This window comes from Sminthopsis crassicaudata, chromosome 5 (genome assembly GCF_048593235.1).
Source record: "Sminthopsis crassicaudata isolate SCR6 chromosome 5, ASM4859323v1, whole genome shotgun sequence".
NCBI lineage: Eukaryota > Metazoa > Chordata > Mammalia > Dasyuromorphia > Dasyuridae > Sminthopsis > Sminthopsis crassicaudata.
In genome coordinates this window covers 171,177,750-171,199,068 of record NC_133621.1, presented here as the reverse complement: position 1 = coordinate 171,199,068, position 21,319 = coordinate 171,177,750, and the positions used below count along the sequence as shown (strand labels likewise).

The 21,319-nt window shown below is 34.8% G+C and overlaps 1 protein-coding gene across 3 annotated transcripts in view; it reads right to left on the bottom strand.

The window, feature by feature from the left end:
- The window catches only part of PRKCQ (protein kinase C theta), a 185,976-nt gene that overhangs the window by 7,594 nt on the left and 157,063 nt on the right, over positions 1-21,319 (bottom strand). For all 3 annotated transcript variants that reach the window (XM_074268751.1, XM_074268752.1, XM_074268750.1), the window contains one exon: positions 11,312-11,500. In XM_074268751.1, the coding sequence (XP_074124852.1) occupies positions 11,312-11,500 (189 nt within the window). The remainder of the gene's footprint in view (positions 1-11,311; positions 11,501-21,319) is intronic.

The following is a 21,319-nucleotide window of genomic DNA, read 5'->3' as shown; positions in this document are numbered from 1 at the left end:
AGAGTTCATGTAGATATTCTTTCCTCACCTCCATTTTACAGATGAGAAAATGAGAAATGACTAGCTAAAGACCACACAGGTAGTAAATGGAAGAGGTGTGATTTTAACTTGAGTCTATATTCTAAATCCATTCTTCAAATCTGCAAAATACAATCTTCAACAGGTACTGAGATAAGGTTTCTTGCTGAGCATGCTTGAACTCACAGCCATAGCCTCATATATCTAAAACTGACCTTTGTCTTCTGATTTCTTTTTTTTTATTAGTTATTTTTCCTAATTTCCAAACTTAAGATCTCAGTCATCTTTCACTTATTCTTTTCCCATATATCCCACACATTTTTGAACTCTGTTCATTCTTTGAAATTATCCTTGTATTTATTTCTTAATTTTCCATATTTACTGTCATTTTTTTACTTATCAATTGATGCCTGAAATAATGTAATATCCTTATAACCGATTTCATTGTTCTTAAAGGCGAATCTTTTCTTATTCCACTCTCCATACCATCAAAAGATTACTCTTAAAACAGCTTTTTCTCACATAACTCTATTGCTCAGAAACTTCAGTAACTCCCAACTGCCTAGAGTAGATGTTCTTCACCTTTTTTTGTCTTATGGACGTCTATTCCCCACGTCCAACTATTAGCATTCTGATGAAACCTATGGACCTCTCCTTAGAATAATATTTAAAATGTATTTTATAAATATATGTATATATAATTAATATATTAAACAAAATATATAAGATTGCAAAAGAAACTAATTATGTTAACCATAGATATAAAAATATATTTTTTAAAAAGTTCATGGATCTCAGTTAAGAATTTCTGGCCTAGAGAATCAAGTACCAGTTCCCAAATGTTGCAATCAAAGACCTTCACAAACTATACCCAATCTATTTTCCAATCTTACCTTCCATCATCTCCTTAGACAAGCTTTAAATTTCAGTCAAATGAATTTCTTCCCAATCTTTTGAATCTGATTTGTGCATTCCAGCTTCTATGTGTCTGCCTATGCTCTTTGCTACATTTGGAATGTTACTCTTTCATTTATCTATAAAATCTTGCTCTTTCTTGCTCTTTCCTTAAGGCCCAGGCTGAATCACACCTCCTCTCCTGACCATCAAATTTGAATTATTAAATTCAGCCCAATAGGTATTCTAGGCATAAGAAACAACATAACCAGGTAGGTAAAATATGAAATAATTATTTCTTCCAGGTGTCAAATAGAAAGTATTGTATTATTATACAGTATTTTTTTTAAAGCAATGCCTTTGAATCCAGAGGGCTTAGAATGAAGTCTCAGTTACTGATGACTCTGAGCAAGTGATTTAACCTCTCTGAGCTTCATTTTATTCATCTGTAAAATGGGGAGATTGGATTATATGACCTTTAGGTTCATATATAGATTCAACTCTAAATCCGAAATCCGAATCTTCCTAATTTAAGAGATATGATTGTGTTACTTTCATACTCAAAACCCTTCAAAGATTCCCTCCTGGATAAAATATAAAGTTGCTAGCCTGATATTTAAAGACTTTCTACAATTTGGCTCTGTTCTACCTTTCCTGACTCATTTCATGATATTCCCCATCTACTCAACATTTTGGGCTAATTTAACAATTATTAGCTATTTCCAGCTCTTTTCTTACATTCTCCTGTCTCTGAGCATTCACATTGCCCAGGGATTCTTAACCTTGGTTCCATAATTTCAGAGGGTCTCTGAATATGAGTGGGAAAATTTACTTCTTTAGTTCAATGTAATTGACTTTCTTTGTACTTTGCATTTTATTTTATGCATTTACAAACATAATTCTGCAAAGGAGCCATTGCTTTTACCAGACAGCCAAATGGGTCCTAGACACACAAAAAGGTTCAGAACCCCTGGTATAGACCATCCTGTATGCCGAAACATATACTCTTCACAGCTCTTGCCTTTTAAATTCTTTTTCTTCTTTGATTTCCCTCCATTCACAATTGAAAATTATCTTTCCCTTTTCAAATTTCTCTAGAGCAGTTTGTTGAGATTTTTCATTTGGTCTTAACATATCCATCCTTTTGCTATATTTCATTGAATGTGGCATGGTTTCCTTGTTAAAGGAGAAGATTCTTGAGGGCAGAAATTGTTTCATTTATATTTTTATATCCCCAGTACCTCACACAGTACCTGGAAGATAGGATATGCTTTTGTTGAACTGAATGGGATTCTTGCAAAGCTAGATTTTAAAAAATTACCTTAATTCCTTCTTTTTTTCTAAATATGGACATCATATGGATACAAATTTGACATTCTGGAAAATATCCATTTAAAGTTTTTCAAATATTCTTGCTGTAAGGCAGGCTAGTCAGAGATGAACTTCACATGGCATATTAGCTCACCAAGTCACTAAGGTTTTTGCTTGCAAACCTGCCCATATGAGAAATATAACTCAAAGGTTCTCTTTCATGATCTCCCAGGGAGCATATATGTATTCTCTCTTTTCCCATTGTCCTTTATCTATTTGATTTCCCCCAGGGTATTAAAGCTAACATTGCAAAGGACAGAAAAGAAATTGAAAAACTTCAAATTTAAATAAAACATGTCTAGGACTTTAAGGAAGAATAAAGTCTAAACATTGGGCCTAGAAAAAGAACAGTTCTCCTGAGTGTCTGGGTTTATTATTGGACAGCTTTAAATCAGGTTTTAAAAATACTCTTAAAAGTTATTCTTAATTGTTTATAAAGATCATTATTATTATTTTTAAAGTCAAGAATGATAGATAATTGACAGGAACATGAATAAGAAAGTAATCAAAGACTGATCCCCTTTTGGAATTTATATTCTAGATCTTATTTTAACTTTTGGTACCTTAGCTGCATTTTCCAGTCTCAAATCTTCAATAACTCTCCTTTAGTAAAGAATCAAGCCTAGTCGCTAATAAATGCAGCTCAGGCTCAGCTTTGTCCTAATCAACTATGTGACTCTTGGCAAGTCACTTCATTGCAACTTAGTTTCTTCATATATAAAATAATTTCTAAGTCTCTCCTTCCAGTTTTAATATACTGTTATTTTGTGTTTCTTTATACTGTTACTTTGTGATTCCCTAGCTTGGCATTCAAGGCTTTCCACAGTCTGATCCTAATGTACCTATGCAATGTTACCTTGTGTTACTCTTTACTCCCGTGGATGAATCTTCTGCCCCCGTCACATTAGTATATTCACTGCATGTCATTTGTCATGCATATTCTTACCTTTGCATTTTACTCATTCTATTTTCTCTGCTTGGGCCGCTTTCCATTCCAAACCCTGCTCATTCTTTATGGCTCAGTTCTGATCACACCTTATCTGAGCATCTTCCCTTGACTACTTGAGCCTATCTCTTCCTCATCTGATCTCCTTGCTCCATAGTATCCTGTATCATATTATCAGTTATCTTATTTAAGACAACCCAATAAACAATTATGAAGAACCTACTATATATAAGTCATTGTATTAAAAGCTAAGAACACAAAGATTTAAATCAAAACCAAATAGTTCTGGTCCTTAAGGAGTATATATTCTATCAGATTATAACAATATACATTGGACTTTGCATTTAAGCTACAGAAATGCCTTAGATAACAATAGATAAAAGACAAAGATAAAACTCTATATCCATATGTCTAATGTATCCTATTTCTTCCATCAGATGGTCCCCAAGGATAGGGATCACATCTTGTACCTCTTTGTTTTGCCTATAATATTTAGCACAATTCTTTGAATGTAGTTAAAAAAACATATTTATATTTGCTGACTGATGAATCTCCATCTAATATAACTTTACCTTGAAGGTAGTTGGCTTAGTGGATATACTGCAGTACCTGAGTTCCAGAAGACCTGAATCCAAATCCTACTTCAGATACTTACTAGCTGTATGAGCCTGGACAAGTCACTTAATCTCTGCCTCAATTTCCTAATTTGTGAAATGGATATAAGAATAGTGTCTGTCTTCCAGGGTAGTTGTGAGGATTGAATGTGATAATATTTATAAAGTATTTTCAGAATCTTGAGACCTATTACTACTTATGATTATGATGATGTAGGTATTTATTTTCTTTTCTATTTCTTAGGTTTTCATTTTCCTCTCCATTCTTCTCCCTTCCCATCTTCTCTCCTTTCTTCCCTTCCTCTCTCCTCTCCTTCCCTTCCCCTCTCCACTCCTTATATTAACAGTCAGCATACTTTGTACCAAATGAAATACATTCAAATGGGGACAATAATAGGTCATGAAACTGAATTGTGAAGACAGCTCTCTGTTGCCAATAGGTAATGACGTCCTTGATTCAAATCCAGTGAGTTGTTTTAAAAAGGAATTTCATCTACAATGTCCCTAAGATTTAGCTTCATATGAAGAAGTTATGATTTTTCCTTCCAACCCTTTAGAGAAATCAAGGATCAAGCTATATAGTAATTCAATTCTGCAAAAGGATGGTAATGACATATTACTTGACTGGACCAGAAATAGTGAAGAGGATGTAAAGTTGAAAATGCAAGCATTCCACTTTCTTCTTTGCTTCCTGTAGTTATCTTGTTTGTCCATAGTCGTTTGCAAATTGCCCCCTCTGTTAGACTGTGAGCTCCTTGACAGCAAGGACTGGTTTTTATCTCTCTTTATAGCCCCACTGCTTGGTATACAGTAGGTGTTTAATAAATGCTGCTGACTTGACTATCCAGGAGTTAGAGGAGCACTCAGATTATAGCTCCCTTTTCTCTCTTTAGCTCTATGCCAAAGTTCAGTTTAGAGAAACTTTCTTTTCTTTTGGGCAAAGCAGCAGCCAGCACTAGGAGAGCCAATAATTTTATTTTCTGGGAAGCTAGTATGTTATTATTTTGAGTTGAATCTGGGGCCTTTCCACTGAGGTAGAACTGCAACTCACTTATAATCTAGAATCTTTGAGAGTCACTTGGGACACTGAAAGGTTAAGTCTGTGGTCCCACAGTAAGTGGGTGTCAACAGTAAGACTTAAACCCAGTTATTCACGAACTCAAGGCTATCCCTATGTCTGCTGTGCCACACTGTTTAATTAAAGGTATAATTCTTCATATATATATATATAAATGTGTCATAGATGTATTTATTAAAGCTGAACCAGAAATTTCCCTGATTTCTCATTGTGAACAAATTTTTCTATTTCATAAAGTTGCCTGTTTTATTGAGTAAAATTCAGTTCCCCTCCTCCTTCACACATACCATAATGTTTTGTTTCCCACTTTTTCAAATATCTCGACAGCTAACTTTCTGGAGAGGAGAGTAAATTTTACTCAAAGAGCCCTTCCTACAACACAGTGTTGGTAACAAGCTAGTCCTTTTTTTGATTCATCTTCCACTTTATTACTTGAGTATCCTTCAATCTTTCTAAATAGCATAGGGTCTTTGGGTTCCATTTTGAGCAACACTAATATAAGATAAAGAATATAGGCTTGTGAGAAGAGAAGAGAGAGGTTGTGATTTTATTATTGGTTCCATTTTTTTTTAGAATGTGTATATGTGTGTGTATGATCTATTCTTAGGGAAGTTCATCAATAGGAAAACTTAGTAAATAACCTTTTTTTTACTTTTTTTTTTAATTGTTGATCTTCCTTTCATTCCTTCATTTCTACTGGTTCTGATTTTGGATTTGGAAGATTCTATGCTGCTTACAATTTTAACCATGTTTTAACCTCTAATTCGGTGGTGATTAAAGATAATTTACCATTCTAAAAAGTATCTTGATTGGATTTTTAAACATATTCCAATTTAACAGATTCAAAACTGGTTCCATGGCTCATTGTAAATATTCAAATCGTGAAAGAGCAGCTAATGTGAGTCAGTGAGCAAAACTTCTTGAGATCTCATTTTAAGGTATCTTTGGAAAATAGGAAGCAAAAGAAATGGACACCTCCCCATACTTCCCTAGCCAATCCAATATCTATCTTCTTGGAACAGGATAGCAAGGCAGACCTTTGACTGATGTTCATGAGAGTTTGGGTTTTCAGTCTTGGTCTCAATGGTTCTTTGTGTCTATCTGTGTTCCTCTGGGTGCCAGTTATCTCCTTTCTGTATCCAGATTTTCTTTCTCTGGGATGGGAGGGAGTGCTTATGGCTAGGTAGCCCTCGAAGGCATATCCTTAAAATTTTCTTAATCTTATATCAACTTATACTCTATTCTTTTCTATTTTATGTATTCTTCTATACTTTCTTGCCTTTCCCTTTTTAAGATAATTTTTTTGGTACACATAAGATGTCTTGCTAATAACTCAAGAACAAATATGAATCATATAATCATAGGATGCAGAGTTGGTAGGTACCTTAGGGATAATCTGGTTCAATTCCATTTTATAAAGGGAACTGAGACAAAGAGAGGGAATTCTGGGTTAAAAAAAAGCTTCATTTAGCAACACAGAAAAGCACCTCATCTTCAGCTTATAGTCTTGGGGAATTCCTTTAGAGAATTACATAGGGTCCCAGAGCATATTAGAGGCAAGTTTTGAACCCAGACCAACTCTCCCTCCACTATGCACACTGCCCTCTCATTTTCTGAGTAAAAAAAACAACAACAACATTCTTATAAAAATCCTGTGAGAAAAGATAATAAAAGTATTCTCTTCATTTAACAATCTGGGAAATTGGGACTTGGATAGATTAAGCAAGGTATTATGCTGAGATATGAATCCAAGTCTCTTGATTTCAAATTCATTGTGTTTTCCACTGTATATGATATAGTTTCTCAATATGTTGAATTTATACTCAGAATCCATTCTACAGAACGAAAAATTGTCTTGTGAGCTGAATATATTTATTCTTGTATTTCTTTTATCTTCCAGGAAAAATAAAAATAAAATTTATAAGTTGGGGGGGCTCTCTGAGACTCTGATTTCCATACACCATTCTTCTTTCTAGTTCTACACAGCAGAGTAAATTGCTATCTTCTTTTTAGCAAATCAGAGAGTACCCCCGGGGTCCTGGATTTGGCAGGAGACTTCATTTGTAGGTTGGAATCAGCAGATTTGAGGAAGGGAGCTGGGCTGGAGAAATAAATTCTCATGAAGAAAGACTTGCCTTTATCCATAAAGGCTGTCAAGAAGGCTGGTTTACATTTATAGGAAATAGTAGGCCTGTTACATAAACAGTCAGCGTGCAGTTTGGGTTTTGTTAAATTTATCTGGTTGTCCAGAGGGGAATCAGCTCAAGGCTATTGAGGTCTGCCACCAGTGCTCAGCACTTGTCAGCTGGTGACATAAATGCCTGAGAAATTTTCTCTTCTATCTTTTAACCCTTCTCAGAAGCATCTCTTTCATAAGAGATTTAAAAGAAAATAAAAAAGATACTTCTATTAAAAAATGTTTTTGTTCTGGGGCTTTCGATTTCCATCATTTTCCAAACAAATGTATGAGGCACTATATATTGAATAAGCTGTTATTCAATCATTTCAGTCACGTCTGACTCTTCGTAACCCTGTTTGGAGTTTTCTTGGCAGAGATACTGGAATAGTTTGCCATTTCCTTCTCCAGCTCATTTTACAGATGAGAAAACAGAGCAAATGGGATTAATGACTTACTGAAGATCATACACTTAGTAAGTGTTGGAGGCTGCATTTGAACTTAGGTCTTCCTGACTCCAGACCTAAATGTCCATCTTTACTATACTATGTTAATATTTTGTGAATGCTGAAGATTGTAGAATTCTGGAACGAATATTATCTAATGCCATTTCCTTTGAGGAAAATTCTGTCTTAGTAGCATTTCTAGAAGATCTAGCACCTGGAAGATTTTACATTGTTAGGTTTTATATGTCCTATAGGATACAGGGAGTCAATAAAGAAAGAGTATTGGGATTGAATCAGTAGACCTGGCTTCAGACTTTTTTCTTTTTGCATGATATTGGGCATGCTATTGAGTCTGAGTTTCCAAATATATAAAATGAAGATAATACTTATTTTCTACTAGCTCACTAGATGGTAAGGAAAATGATTTTTTAAAAAAGTGCTATATATAAATATGTGCAAGTCATAATAATAATTACATATGCTTATATAGAAAATGGATAATTCTTATCATATAAAAATATATATATATGTTTTATTATATACACAAACACATATATGTATACACATAGGGGGAAGCTAACTGGTGCAGTGGATAGAGCACCAGCTTTGAAGTCAGGAGGACTTGAGTTCAAATGCAACCTCAGTCACTTAATGCTTCCTAGTTGTGTGACCCTGGGCAAGTCACTTAACCCCAACTGCCTCAGCAAAAAAAAGGCACAAAGATAGAACATCATGAATCTACACAGAGTTAATATGTGACTGAATTGAGATTCAATCTCATATTTTAAAAAAATCTTATTTTTATGAAATCTTTTGTTTTTTATACAAGTCTCATTTCTGAATATATACTTTTTCTCCCACCCAGTGAATTCATCCAAATTAATTGGATAAAGGCAGAAACAAAGGCCCAGAGATGTGAGATTAATTGTTTAAAGTCACCTAGTAAGAGGAAGGCATCTGGGGGATAGTGGGTCAATATAATGGTCCATAACAGTGATATTTGAGGTTACAGTTGCTAGAACCTGTGACTGAGACAATGTGTCCAAACTATGCGCCTAGGAAAAGGTCATGAAATCCTCATCTGCTAGAGTAAAATTTAATGAAAACACATGTCAGCCTGAGTTTCATGCTCCTTCACCATTAATATCCTCAATCGATTTATTTTAGTTCTTTTAATAAGTGCTACACCCTAGGCTAAAGAATCTATTTTCCGTACTATTCAGATTTCATGCTAGCTTCTGCCTCTGGAAATGACATTGTTATAACCTGAAGTGAACTCTTTCCTACCCTCTGCAAAGGTTCTTAAAATCATATTCAAAATTCACTTCTTGAAGTAGTCACTGATTAATTCCATCTGTCATCAGCTACTCACATTCCTTTAGCACATTTAGGGAATTTTCATGGTCTATCAAATATGTTTATCCCTGCTTTTTTCCCCCCTCTCTCCTCCTCTCCTTTCTCCAGTCTTCACTTGTTTCTCTGTCCTCCTCTCTCCCTCTCTCCTCTGCTTTCCTTCCCTCCTTCCTTCCCTCTTTCCTCCCTTCCTCCCTCCTTTCTCTTCTCCTCTTTCTTCCTTGCAATTGTTAAGTGACTTGCCCAGAATCACACAGCCAATAAATGTCAAGTGTCTGAAATTGGACTTGAACTCAGGTCTTCCTGACTCCAAGGCTGATGTTCCTTACTGCACCACCTATCCTGTCTTTTCAGTTGTAAATTCCTGGAAGTCACTTATATATTTCTCATTACTGGAGATCTTCTAAAGGCTCAGTGACCATGAGAGGATTATTGTTCAAGTATGAACCAGACAAGGTGGTTTTTGAGATTTCACAGGATTACAGAGCTAGAGCTGATTTAGGGAGGAGGTCACTGAGGCTCAGGGATGTTAAATGACTCATCTTAATGCACACCATACACCAGAATCAGGATTTGAACCCACATCCTGTAACTAGTTTTGTTGTTGAATTGTTTCAGTTATGTCTGACTCTTCGATTCCACTTGAGGTCTCCTTGGTAAAGATATTGGCGTGGTTTGCTATTTCCTTCTCCAGCTCTTTTTATAGATAAGTAAATGGAGGCAAACAGGAGTTTTGCAAACAGGTAGTAAGTATCTGAAGCTGGATTTCAGTTCAGGAAGAGGAATCTTCCTAAATTCAGGCCCTTAATAGATGCATATACATCTATACATCTATACATACATACATACTTACATATGTATGTATATGCTTTTCTTTCCATCCCCACCTCTTAGCATAGTGCCTATAATCTTTTAAGAATATGTGTGTGTGTGTGTGTGTGTGTGTGTATGTGTGTATAATGTAGTGCTCTTCCCCTCCAATCCCAAAGAGCTCACATTCAAACAGATAAAACACAACTACATACATACAAGATTTATTCTGTTGTAAATAAAAGAAACATTCAGAGATAGGGACTGAGGAAATTGCTGTACTTGAAAAGACTTCTTGAAAAAGGTTTTGAGTTGAGTCTTCAAGGAAGTCAGGAAAGCTAGATTGGGGAGAGCATTTCAGTCATGGGGGAGAACCTGTGCATGGGATTTGGAATGCCTGATATGTCCCTCTAGCCATATATGATCCTTTATTATGGTACAAAGTTTTCCTTTGCTTTTATCATAGTCTATCTTCTTCACATAATTTATAAACATGCTGTATCCTCTTTATTTTAAAAAACTGCTTAAGGGAAGGGAATGTGTCATTTTTCATCTTTATATTCTTTCTTCTAGCATAATACTTAGCATAAAATAGATGCTTGATAAAAGAATTTTGGATCTTTTTTAAGTAAGGGAAACTGTTTGAAGATGTTTGTGGCAGCTCTTTTTCTGGTGGCAAGAAATTGGAAAATGAGTGGTGCCTCAACTGGGGAATGGCTGAATAAGTTAAGGAACAGGAATGTAATGGAATATTATTGTGCTGTAAGAAATGATGAGCAGGCTGATTTCAGAAAAGCTCTGGAAAGACTGCCATGAACTGATGCTAAGTAAAGTGAGCAGCACCAGGAGAACACTGTACACAGGAACAGCAAGATTGTGTCATGATCAGCTATGACAGACTTAGCACTTCTTAGCAATTCAGCATTCTATGACAATTCCAATAGACTTGGGATGGAAAATACCATCTGCATGTAGAGGGACAACTATGGAGCCTGAATGGGGATTGAAGCATACTATTTTCACCTTTTTGTTTGCTTTTTCTTTCTCATGTTTTTTTTCTCCTTTTGTTCTGATTTTTCTTTCACAACATGACAAATATGAAAATGTTTAAAATGATTGTACATATATAACCAATGTCAGCTTGCTATTGTGGGGAGGGTGGAGGTAAGGAAAGGAGGAAGAAAAAATTTTGGAACTAAAATCTTACAGAAATGAATGTTGAAAACTATCTTTATCTATAATGGAAAAAATAAAGTAGTACTGAGAAAAAATAAAATTAGGGTAACTTTCTAATTTATTACATTTGAGTTTTCCATCCTAATCAATAATTATTTATTAATTGCCTACTATCTGCTAAGGTACTGTGCTAAGCACTGGGAATTAAAAAAAAAAAGCAAAAGATAATTCCTGCCCTCAATAACCCTATAATCTAATGTAGTAGATAACACAAATCTATACAAACAAGTTTTATACAGGATAAACAGAAAATAATTAAAAGCAAGGAAACAAGTAGGAAGAAATATGGAGGAAGAGTAACAGCAAACAAAAATCTAATCTCAAACATGGAAATGCTCAGGGATTTCTTCTTTTGATTTGATGTCTTACCTTTACTAAAAGATCCTTGGCATCTTTCTGAAGCCAGTTTGGGTATAAGGGATTGTCCATTCTGATAGAGTGGAAGAGCTCTTCTTCATCTTGGCCATGGAAAGGTGATTGACCAATTAGCATTTCATAGAGGAGGACACCGAAGGACCACCAGTCGACAGAAGTGTTGTATTTCTGACCCAACAAGATCTGTATACCCACAAGGAATAGAGTCATAAAAGTATGTTATAGAATTACTGAATTCTAGAGTAGAAAAGGAAATGAGTAATCATCTAGTTCAATCTCCCAACCAACAAAAGGATTCTTTTATAATATTCCTCAAGGGTGAAGCCTCTTTTTGAACATTCTAGTATTAAGAAGCTCAGTATCTATCGAAGCAGCTTATTTTAGTTTTGGACAGTCTTTATTAAATAAAATCTGCTTCCAAGTTATGTTTTGTTTTCTGACATCACACAGAATAAGTCTAATAACTCCTCTTTCACATAATAGGTTTTCAAGATTAATTGAATAGAATTTAGTATTATGTGCTCTATATTCAATTAATCCTTAGATGACTTACTTTCTAGGTCTCTTGCTCTCCCCATTTTTCTTCACTAGACATAATTTAGCTGGTCAATATTTACTTTAATCATGATACCCAGAAATGAACACAGCTTTCTAAATGTGGTCCATTGACTGATAACCTCTCTTGTTCTACATATTTCGGTTAATAGGAGGGATAGCATGAAGGGATGGAAAGAATAATTAATTTGGAAATCAGAGATGAAGATTATATTCCGACTTTTCATTTGTGACTATTTCATGACTATAAGGAAATAAATTGCTCCACTGGATTTCTGGTTTATTTATAAAACAGGACTGAATAGCTTAAAAAAAAAAAGAAACATTATAGGGAAGGAGAGAAATATGAAAAAATTAGTGATGGGCAGCTAGATGAATATAGGGCTTGAAGTCAGGAAGCCTTTTCTTCCTGAGGTCGATCTGGCTTCAGACACTTACTAGCTATGTGACCTTGGGCAAATCATTTCATCCTTTTGCCTCAGTTTTATGGCAAACCACTCTAATATCTTTACCAAGGAAACCCCAGATGGGGACATTAGGAATTGAACATGACAAAAATGATTGCGTAACATCAACAAATTTTCATTAAAAAATAGGGAGGAATCACCGAAGTATAGCCAGAGAATTTATGACAAATCCTGGAAGAAGAGGCCTGCCTGTTTTTATAAAGGGAATCAGCCATTGTTAAAAGGTAGGGTGGACTCATTAAGAATAGATCATTTCAGACTAATCTCCTTCCTTTTAAAAATTATTTTAAAAATTTTAGACACTGTTACTAAAGCAGTAGAATGTTGTAGATATAGTCTACTGATATTTCAGCAGAACATTTGACAAAAGCTGTCATGGTAGCCTTGTGGAAAAGATGTAAAACTATGGACTAGATAGCAGTTCAACTAAGTGAATCCAGGACTGATTGAATGATTGGGCCCAAAGAATAACCAGCGATTAATGGCATATAAGGGGCTTCTAGGGAAGTATTTCAAATATTTGGCTTTGGTTCTTTGCTATTTAGTAATTTTATCAATAATTATTTGGAGGCATGCAGAGCATTCTTATCTGATTTGTATTTGAAGGTTAGAGACATAGCTAATACACTGGATGACAAATCTGGAAAAGAATCAATAGGTTATGTGTGCTACTTTGAATAAAATGAATTAATTGTATAAGTACAGGATGGGAAGAGGCATGGAGAAATAACTTTATGTAGGAAAAAACATTTATGTATGAGAAAAAGATCTGGAAAACTTAGCATACTAGTAGTTCAATATGAATCAACACTACAACATCCAAAAAATAATGTGATTTTAAAATTTCATTTAAGAGTGTAGCCACAGCAAAGGAAGTATTAGTCCTGCTTTGCTTTTCCTGATTAAAGTAAATTTGGAATATTATCAATTACTCAATTATTTTTAAGGCCACCACGTTGGATGCTGGGAACACAAAGAGAAAAATAAAATAAAATCATGCCTGCCCTCGAGGAGCTCACATTTCTAAAGGGGGATTCAACATGTACATATATACATACACATATTTATACACAAATATATTTGTATACATATATATATATGCACATGTATACATATATTTATGTATCTTCACAAAAAAGCAAATATAAAGTAAACTTCTTCAGAGAATGCACCAGAAAGGGTAGGTAGGGGGAAAGGTCACTTTGTAGATGGTGGTATGTGAGCTGAATCTGGAAGGAAACCAAGTATACAAAGAGATACAATCAAAGAAGGAGTGCATTTCATCCTCAGTCAGGGGATTACCAATCCACTAAGCCTCCTAGAGATTATATATATATATATATATACATATATAAAATATATATATATACATATATAACATATATATATATATAAATAATACACACACATACACACATATATAATATATATACATACACATACACACACATATATATTTTTGTTTGTGCATGAAATTAGTTGTTTTATACATAAATTTATTTATATGGTGGAAAGGCACAGAGATTGGGATTGGAGCATGTGATATTCATATAACTGAAAAGGTTGAATGGAGCTAAAGACAAAGTTGATTTTGAAGGTAACAGGGAATTACTGGAGTTTATTTAACAAATGAAGTGACTTTGATAGCTGTGCAGAGGATGGAACAGTTTAAGGCAAGGCAAGGAGACCACACTGGAAAGGAAATTCAGTAGTTCAGGTGAGAGATGATAAGAGCCTTGTTTGGTGTTGGCTGTGTGAATGGAGAAGACAGATGCTATGGAGGTAGAAACAGCAAGATTTGAAAACCATGGGATACATGATGTGAGAGGGAAGAGTTGAAGATGACAATGAAGTTACGAAACTGGAAGGATGGCAGTGTCTTTGACTAAGAGTAGTCCATTTCTATATGTGCTATAATTTATGAAGGACATTGACAATCTGGACTGTTCCCAAGGGGATGGGGGAGGAGATCAATTAGGCTGGTAAGGAGATGGAGATCATGCCATATGAGTACTGATGAATAGAATTGGGATAATTTAGCTTATAAAAGAAGAATGAACTGGAAAAGACCATAAGGGTCCTTTAATTCAACTCATTTTACAGATGGGGATCTTCGAGGACCACAGCAATTAACTAACTCACTCAAAGTCAAGTTTATGTAGGGAGTGGCAACTGGAAAAGATAAGACTTGAACTTATGCCTCCTGATTATTCCAGTATCAAGCTGCCTCCTAATAGAGGGTATCACAGATTCAAAGAGATATCAGAAAAAAAAAAAAGAGATATTAAGCTCATTTAGCCCCATATAGAGCACAGGGCAATCAGCAAATTTTTCAGAGAAACTGAATTTGCTTTGATATGAGGGAAAACTTTTTAACCTATTAGAGACCTTAAAATAGGCAGCATCTGATGTGTAAGGAACCACTCCCCTTGAATCAGAGGTTCATTTTCTACTTGTAGAAGATGTCATAGGGAGAATTATTTACAACTCTGAGATTCTGTGGGGCTGTGTCAAGAAAATATAAAGTGTGGCATTTTTTTGTTAAGTTATTTTTATTTTGATAATAGAAAATATATAAACCTTGGGCAAAAATAGTAAAATGACATTTTAGTTCTGTGACTTCTAATCACTTTTTAAAAGCTTTTATTTATTCATTGTTCATTTTAAACTTAAATACATAAAGACAAAAAAGTTTTCATCTATATAGCACAACATAAAGAAAATTCATTATAAAACCATGAATTTATATTTTACATTGCTTCTTTTTTGAAAGACTATGTAATAATTACTATATATACTTTTCAAAGCTATTCTCCTTTCTATGCCTCCAAGTTTTCTTTTATTCTTTGCTATGTACTTTTTATATTTTTTCTCTGCCTTTAAGTTTTCTTTTATTCCTTGCTGGGCACTTTTTATGTTGTTTTCTCCTCATATCCCACCCTATCCTAGAGATGTCTATCAGTAGATATAAACTGTGCATATATATGTATTATGTGCATATTCATGCTCACATATGTGTAGAATTATACTCTACATTTATTTATTGGTTCTTTTCTCTGGGGCAGATGGCATCTTCCTCCACATATCTTTTGTAGTTTTGAGTATTTATAATTCTCAGAATGAGTTTGTCACCCAAAGTTGTTCTTAAAAAAATACTGTTAATACTGTATACAGTGTTCTCTTGGTGGTTCTTATTTCATTCTTCACTATTTCATGTAAGTCTTTCCATATTTTTCTAAAATCAAGCAGCTCTTCACTTCTTATAGCACAATAGTATTCCATTGCAATTCCATACCACAACTTGTAGTCATTCCCCAAATGATGAGCATTCTAAGATATGATATTTTTGTTATCAATATCAAATAAGTCAAATGCTGTACAAGTTCTTTGGGAGGTCTGGATAAGTTTTATGGTTAGCCAGGATTAATGGTGATGTTCCCTGGCTGTGGGGAGAACTGTGAGGATTCATATACTATCTGGAAAATATTAGAAATGGAGTTATTTTTCTTCCAGGAGTTCATTATATGGTTTGAGTAATCCTTTGATGGATCTGTGTACTTGCCACATTGCCTCCTTGACCCTTCACTCTCTGGACTGGCCATGACTTTATTTGACTATATCTGGCATTCAATTTTTAATTCTATCTTGTTCTCACAACTTGGCTTTAATCCTTTCCCTCAGTCCCCTTGCACATCAATCAATTTTATTTGCAATCCTACATATAGAAATTCAAAATAGCTCTGAGGGTTTGGTCTTTGACAATTCAATCTATTAATTTTAATTGGGCATCTACTTTATGCAAGGTGCCATTGAGCATACAAAGATGAATATGACAGCCTTCACTGCCTTCAAGGAGATATTAAAAGCTTTTATATTAATATAATCCAAAGCAGAATTAGACAAATGTATTAGAACAGTATAACAACATGCTATGGAAGGTCGTAGTGAGTAAGATCAATTAAAGCTTAAAGGCATTAGGTAAAGCTTTATGAAGAAAGTGAGGATTTAGTTGGGCACTGAATGAAGTCATAAGACTTGGGCAGGCAGAGATTGAGGAGCTGGGGGGGGGCATTTAAGGTAGAGGAAAAACTATAAGTGAATTTGTAGAGAGGAAAAAGCCAAGGTGTGTATAGGGAACAATAAATAACCTGAAATATGGGTATAGTAGAAGAAATAGTGGAAATTTAGACTGCTCTAGCAAACTCAAGTTTAGATTTCATTCGATAGAAGATGGAGATTCTTTGGAGGGTTTTTGCCTTTCCTTTTTTGGGGGAGAGCAGAGAGTTGGTGTTGGAGTTTTACATTAGAAAGATTAGTCTGGAAGCAGCAAATAGTATAGATTGGATTGGTTGAGGAGCTGAAAGTGAGGGAGAAAAAATTGGAAAGTAGGCTATATGAGAGGTGAGATGAGAACCTGACAGGGTAATGGGAATGGAAAGGGGAGAGAAAATGATAGAAGCAGGAGTGAAAATGATTTAAATTTTGTATGTGGTGACTGAAAGGTCACGGACTTGATATGAATATGAGAAGTCAGAAGGAGCTTCTTTTGGGGTGGGGGCATAGATGAGTTTTCGTTCAAATATGTGGAGTTTGAGATATATGGAGATTGGGCATACAGATGGAGGTATCCAGCATCTGGTCAGGGATGAGGACTAGAAATTAGGCAGGAAATTTAGGTTTTATAATGAAGTCGGGGGATAAATGAAAATCACAAAAGGGAAAATGTGGAGAAAGAGCAGAGGAGATGACCAGTGATAGAACATAGCTGTGTTTAAAGGTTACCAAGAATCAGATATATCTAAGAACAGTAATTAATTCAGGAGGAAAACCAAGAATGTTGTGCAAACCAAGGGCAGAAAGGCCATGGTTAAAAGTGTCAAATGACATAGTTAAGCTTAGTTTAAGTTTAGTGGTCTCAACATGGATCCCTAGGCCCCTGAGAACCTTTCAGAAGGTCTGTGAGGTTAAAACTATTTTCATAATGATATTTAGACATTTTAATTTTCCATATAGCTGCTCTTCTTCTTTGTCTCTGTCACCAATGTAAACACAAGCTCTTTGAAAGGGTCCCTAATACTTGTTAAAAAATTGTTTTTAGTGTAAAGGAGTCTTGAGAGCAAATAATTTTAGAATTACTCTTCTAGTTGAATCCAGGTTTATGGAGGGGGAATAATTCATGTTATAAAGTCTTATTGGTAGGGTCTAAAAAGAGACACTTTTGGGACCTTTGGGGTGAGAAGGAAAATGTAACAAATGAGTAAAGAAAAAAAGAAATGTTTTGGTGAGGGACAGGAAGACTGAGGGATTACATGGCTAATAAAATTAATTTGTTCATATAATACTAATAACAACAATAGCATTATAAATAGTATTTATATAGTACTTCAAGGTTTGCATAGACATTATTTCTTGTGATCTTCACAACAATCTTATGAGAAAGGTACTATTAACCCATTTTCCAGATGAGGAACCTGAGGACTGAGAGAGAAGTTAAATGACTTGCCCCACTAATGTCACACAATTGCTAAGTGTTTAATACTGGATTTGAATTTAAGTCTTCCTACATATCCTATATATCCAGCACCTTACCACTATGCCTGACCAGCAGGGAAGATGTGCTGAAAGTGGAAATAAATAAATGGAAAAGAGTTATAAAAGTTGATCTGTCACTTAAAACTAGGGAAAGGGAGAGGCTATGGAAATGTCTATTGTTTAGAGAACTCTTGGTTTGAGACATTTCCTGTCCCCTTGCTTGTAGACTCTTAGTTAGAAAAGGTTTTAAATGCATTGATATCTACAGGCTAATATACACGAAGACTTTCCAATCACAGTATCAAAAACAATGAGCTGAGCTGGTTCAATAGTTTCTTAAAAGGTAAAACTTGTCATTTCTTGTTTAACAGATGTGGAGCTTTGTTTAAATAAAGAAAACTTAAAATGGGAAACCATGTAATTTTAAGCTAGGTCCACATCTGTATCCACAGAGCAGGTAATTAAGGTAAAGAAGCATTATTTTGTTTTGACTCTGAATTGTCCAAGTGGACACAGTTGTATCTTCGATGAACATTAATTGTATGTCCACTGAATATTTGTTACTGCCCTATTTAAGGTTATTTTTGTAGGAAGTTCAGAAATCCTTTCAAAACGAATCTTACTGTCAATGACAAATCTGGTCTTTTTGGAAAGAATCAATGGATCATTTTAATTTAGATCTGTACCTCAAAGATTGACTCTTCTCTTTTTTTCATATGAGGAAACTAAGCTCAGAAATTATTTCTTTTGCCCAAGATCATACTTGTGATAATTAAAATGGCAGAGCCAAAATTTGAAACCAATCCTGTGACTGCAAATTTACCAGTATTCCATCTACTCCACAGGAAAAAAAAAACAAAAAAACTCTCTTAAAATTGTTCTTTTTCAAATACAACATGACTGTCATTATCATCATCATTATAATTTTAATCCCTACTGTTCACTAAGGCCAGACCCTCTACTTGTCATCTCATCATCTACCTCTTCTAGGAACTCATTTTACCATTCAGGCAAACTTTCTTATTCAACTTCCCTCCCCATTCCTCCTTCTACTTCTTCCTCTCCTTACCAATTCCTTCCCAACTCTCTACAAAAATCCTTTTAAAAAAAGCTTTTATTTGTGTCTTATAATAATAATAGCTAACATTTTACATAGCATAGTTGTTTTTCTGTGCTATCTGACTCTGACCCTATTTGTTTTTTGTTTTTGTTTTTGTTTTTTGGGGTTTTTTTTGGCAAGGATACTGAAGTGGTTTGTTATTCCCTTCCCCAAACCATTTTATAGATGAGAATTGAGGCAAATAGGGTGACTAGTCCAGGGTCACATAGTGTCTAAGGCCAGATTTGAACTCATGAAGATGAGTGTTCATGATTCCAAGCCCAGTGCTCTGTTTATTTCATCACCTAGCTGTCCTTTTTAAATTTCTAAAAATACTAATTAAAATCTCTTTAAGAATTCTCTTTCTATTTCTTTGTAAGCTGATACTTATATTCAGTTCCATAAGGAAATAAGTCCTCTTAGTCTTTTTTTCTTTATTCTCTCTTCAGCTACACAGTTAACTATTTCTGGAAAAGGACAGTTAAATTCTAATCTCCTCACAGATCCCCAAAGAATGTGAATTAAACTGTAAATGTTCAATATTTCTCTCTCAAAGACACAGTAATAGCATACAGTCTCTTTGGGAAAGGATCCTGAAGCTAATATCTAGAAATCTAGTCACTTGAAAACATTTAAGAAAAAAACCACATTTTTCTGGGGGCATCTAGGATGGCCCAGTGGATAGAGCACTAGCCCTGAAGTCAGGAGGACTTGAGTTCAATATGCCCTCAAACACTTAACACTTCCTAGCTGTGTGATCCTGGGCAAGTGACTTAATCCCAATTGCTTCAGCAAAAACCAAAACAAACAAAAAAACTTTTCTATTTAAAAAAAAAATAGCCCAGGTGTTTTTTGTTTGTTTGTTATTATATATTGAATACAATTAAAATGATATTGCTTTACATTCAATGCCTTCTCTTATCTAGTGTTATCTTTCCTTTCAAGCTTTATTCCCTTTCATACTACATATGCTATAGACATACCAAATCACTCTCTGTAGTCAGAAAATGCTTGCAATTTTTAACCTCTGTACCTTTGATCATGGTGCTTCTTGTGCCTGTAATGTCATCTCTGCCTACTGAATTACTATTTATACCTTAAAGTCCAATTAAAATAGAACTTCCTCTACGAAGCCTTCTTGTTTCCAGTGTTAATAAACACTCTCTTCTATCCCTGGTTTTAGAAAACTTTTTTTTGTTTTGCAAAATTGTGTTGTGTTATCATACTTTATGTTTTTTCCTGGGTGTTTAGTAAGACATAATAAACAGACTGAACTGAAGATCATACATTAGAATTTCTGTGGGCTGCATACTGACTTAGAAAACCATCCTCTTAACACTATCTACATTAAACTGTATTTTTATTTATTTTCCTAAATATTTCCCAATTGCATTTTAATCTGGTCCTGGGAGTCAGGAAAGTTATGGGACATGAATTTAACACTTTTTTTTCTCTTGACTATTTAAAAAAACAACAACAATGTAGGAGATTTTGAAATGTTTTATGCTCAATGAAATAAACAAAAATATTATTAAAATACGAGCACATTATCTTGTACAAATACTGTGGACGGAAAGGAAACTAGTCCCCATATTAATTGTGAGGAAGAGACAGGCAGTGTCACCATATAATACTGGGCCTGGAGTCAGGAAGACTTGAATTCAAATCCATTCTCAGACACTTAGTAACCATTCGAACTGGGCAAGTCAATTAATCCTATTTGCCTCAATTACTTAGTATCTAAGATGGACCTCCCTCATAGAGGGAGTTATAGTGTTGCTATAAGGATCAAATGAGATAATATTTGTAAAGCACTTGGCACAGTGACTGCTACATATTGGTTAATGAGTCTTTTTTTCCCTCTTTACTCTTCTTCTGTCCTTCCTTTATTCCTTCCCTTCCTCCTTCCCTCCCTCCTTTATTTTCTTCTTTCCTCCCTCTCTCCTTCCCCCCTCTCTTTTCCCCTTCCTCTGTTCCTTCCTTCCCTTATTCCTTCTTTTCCTCCTTCTTCCTTCCTTGCTCCCTCCTTCTCTTCTCCCTATCCATTATGTAGTGCTTTCAATAACCTCAACATGGCTTTCTATCTTTTAAGCAATTGTATCTTGCAGGTGATGCTTGTATTGCTGAAAGTCAGGAAATGTCAATCCCCAAAAGCGATGTCAATACAAATAGTGTGCGTTAGTGGGTAAGAACATATAACCAATGAAGATAACATGGGAGATGGGACATAAAGAATATTATGAGAGAGCTGTATGACTGAAAAAGAAGGTCATGGGGAAAGATTGAAGGATAACTGATAGCCAGACCACATATTTGAGATATCTATTAAGGGTGAGAGAGTAAAATTTC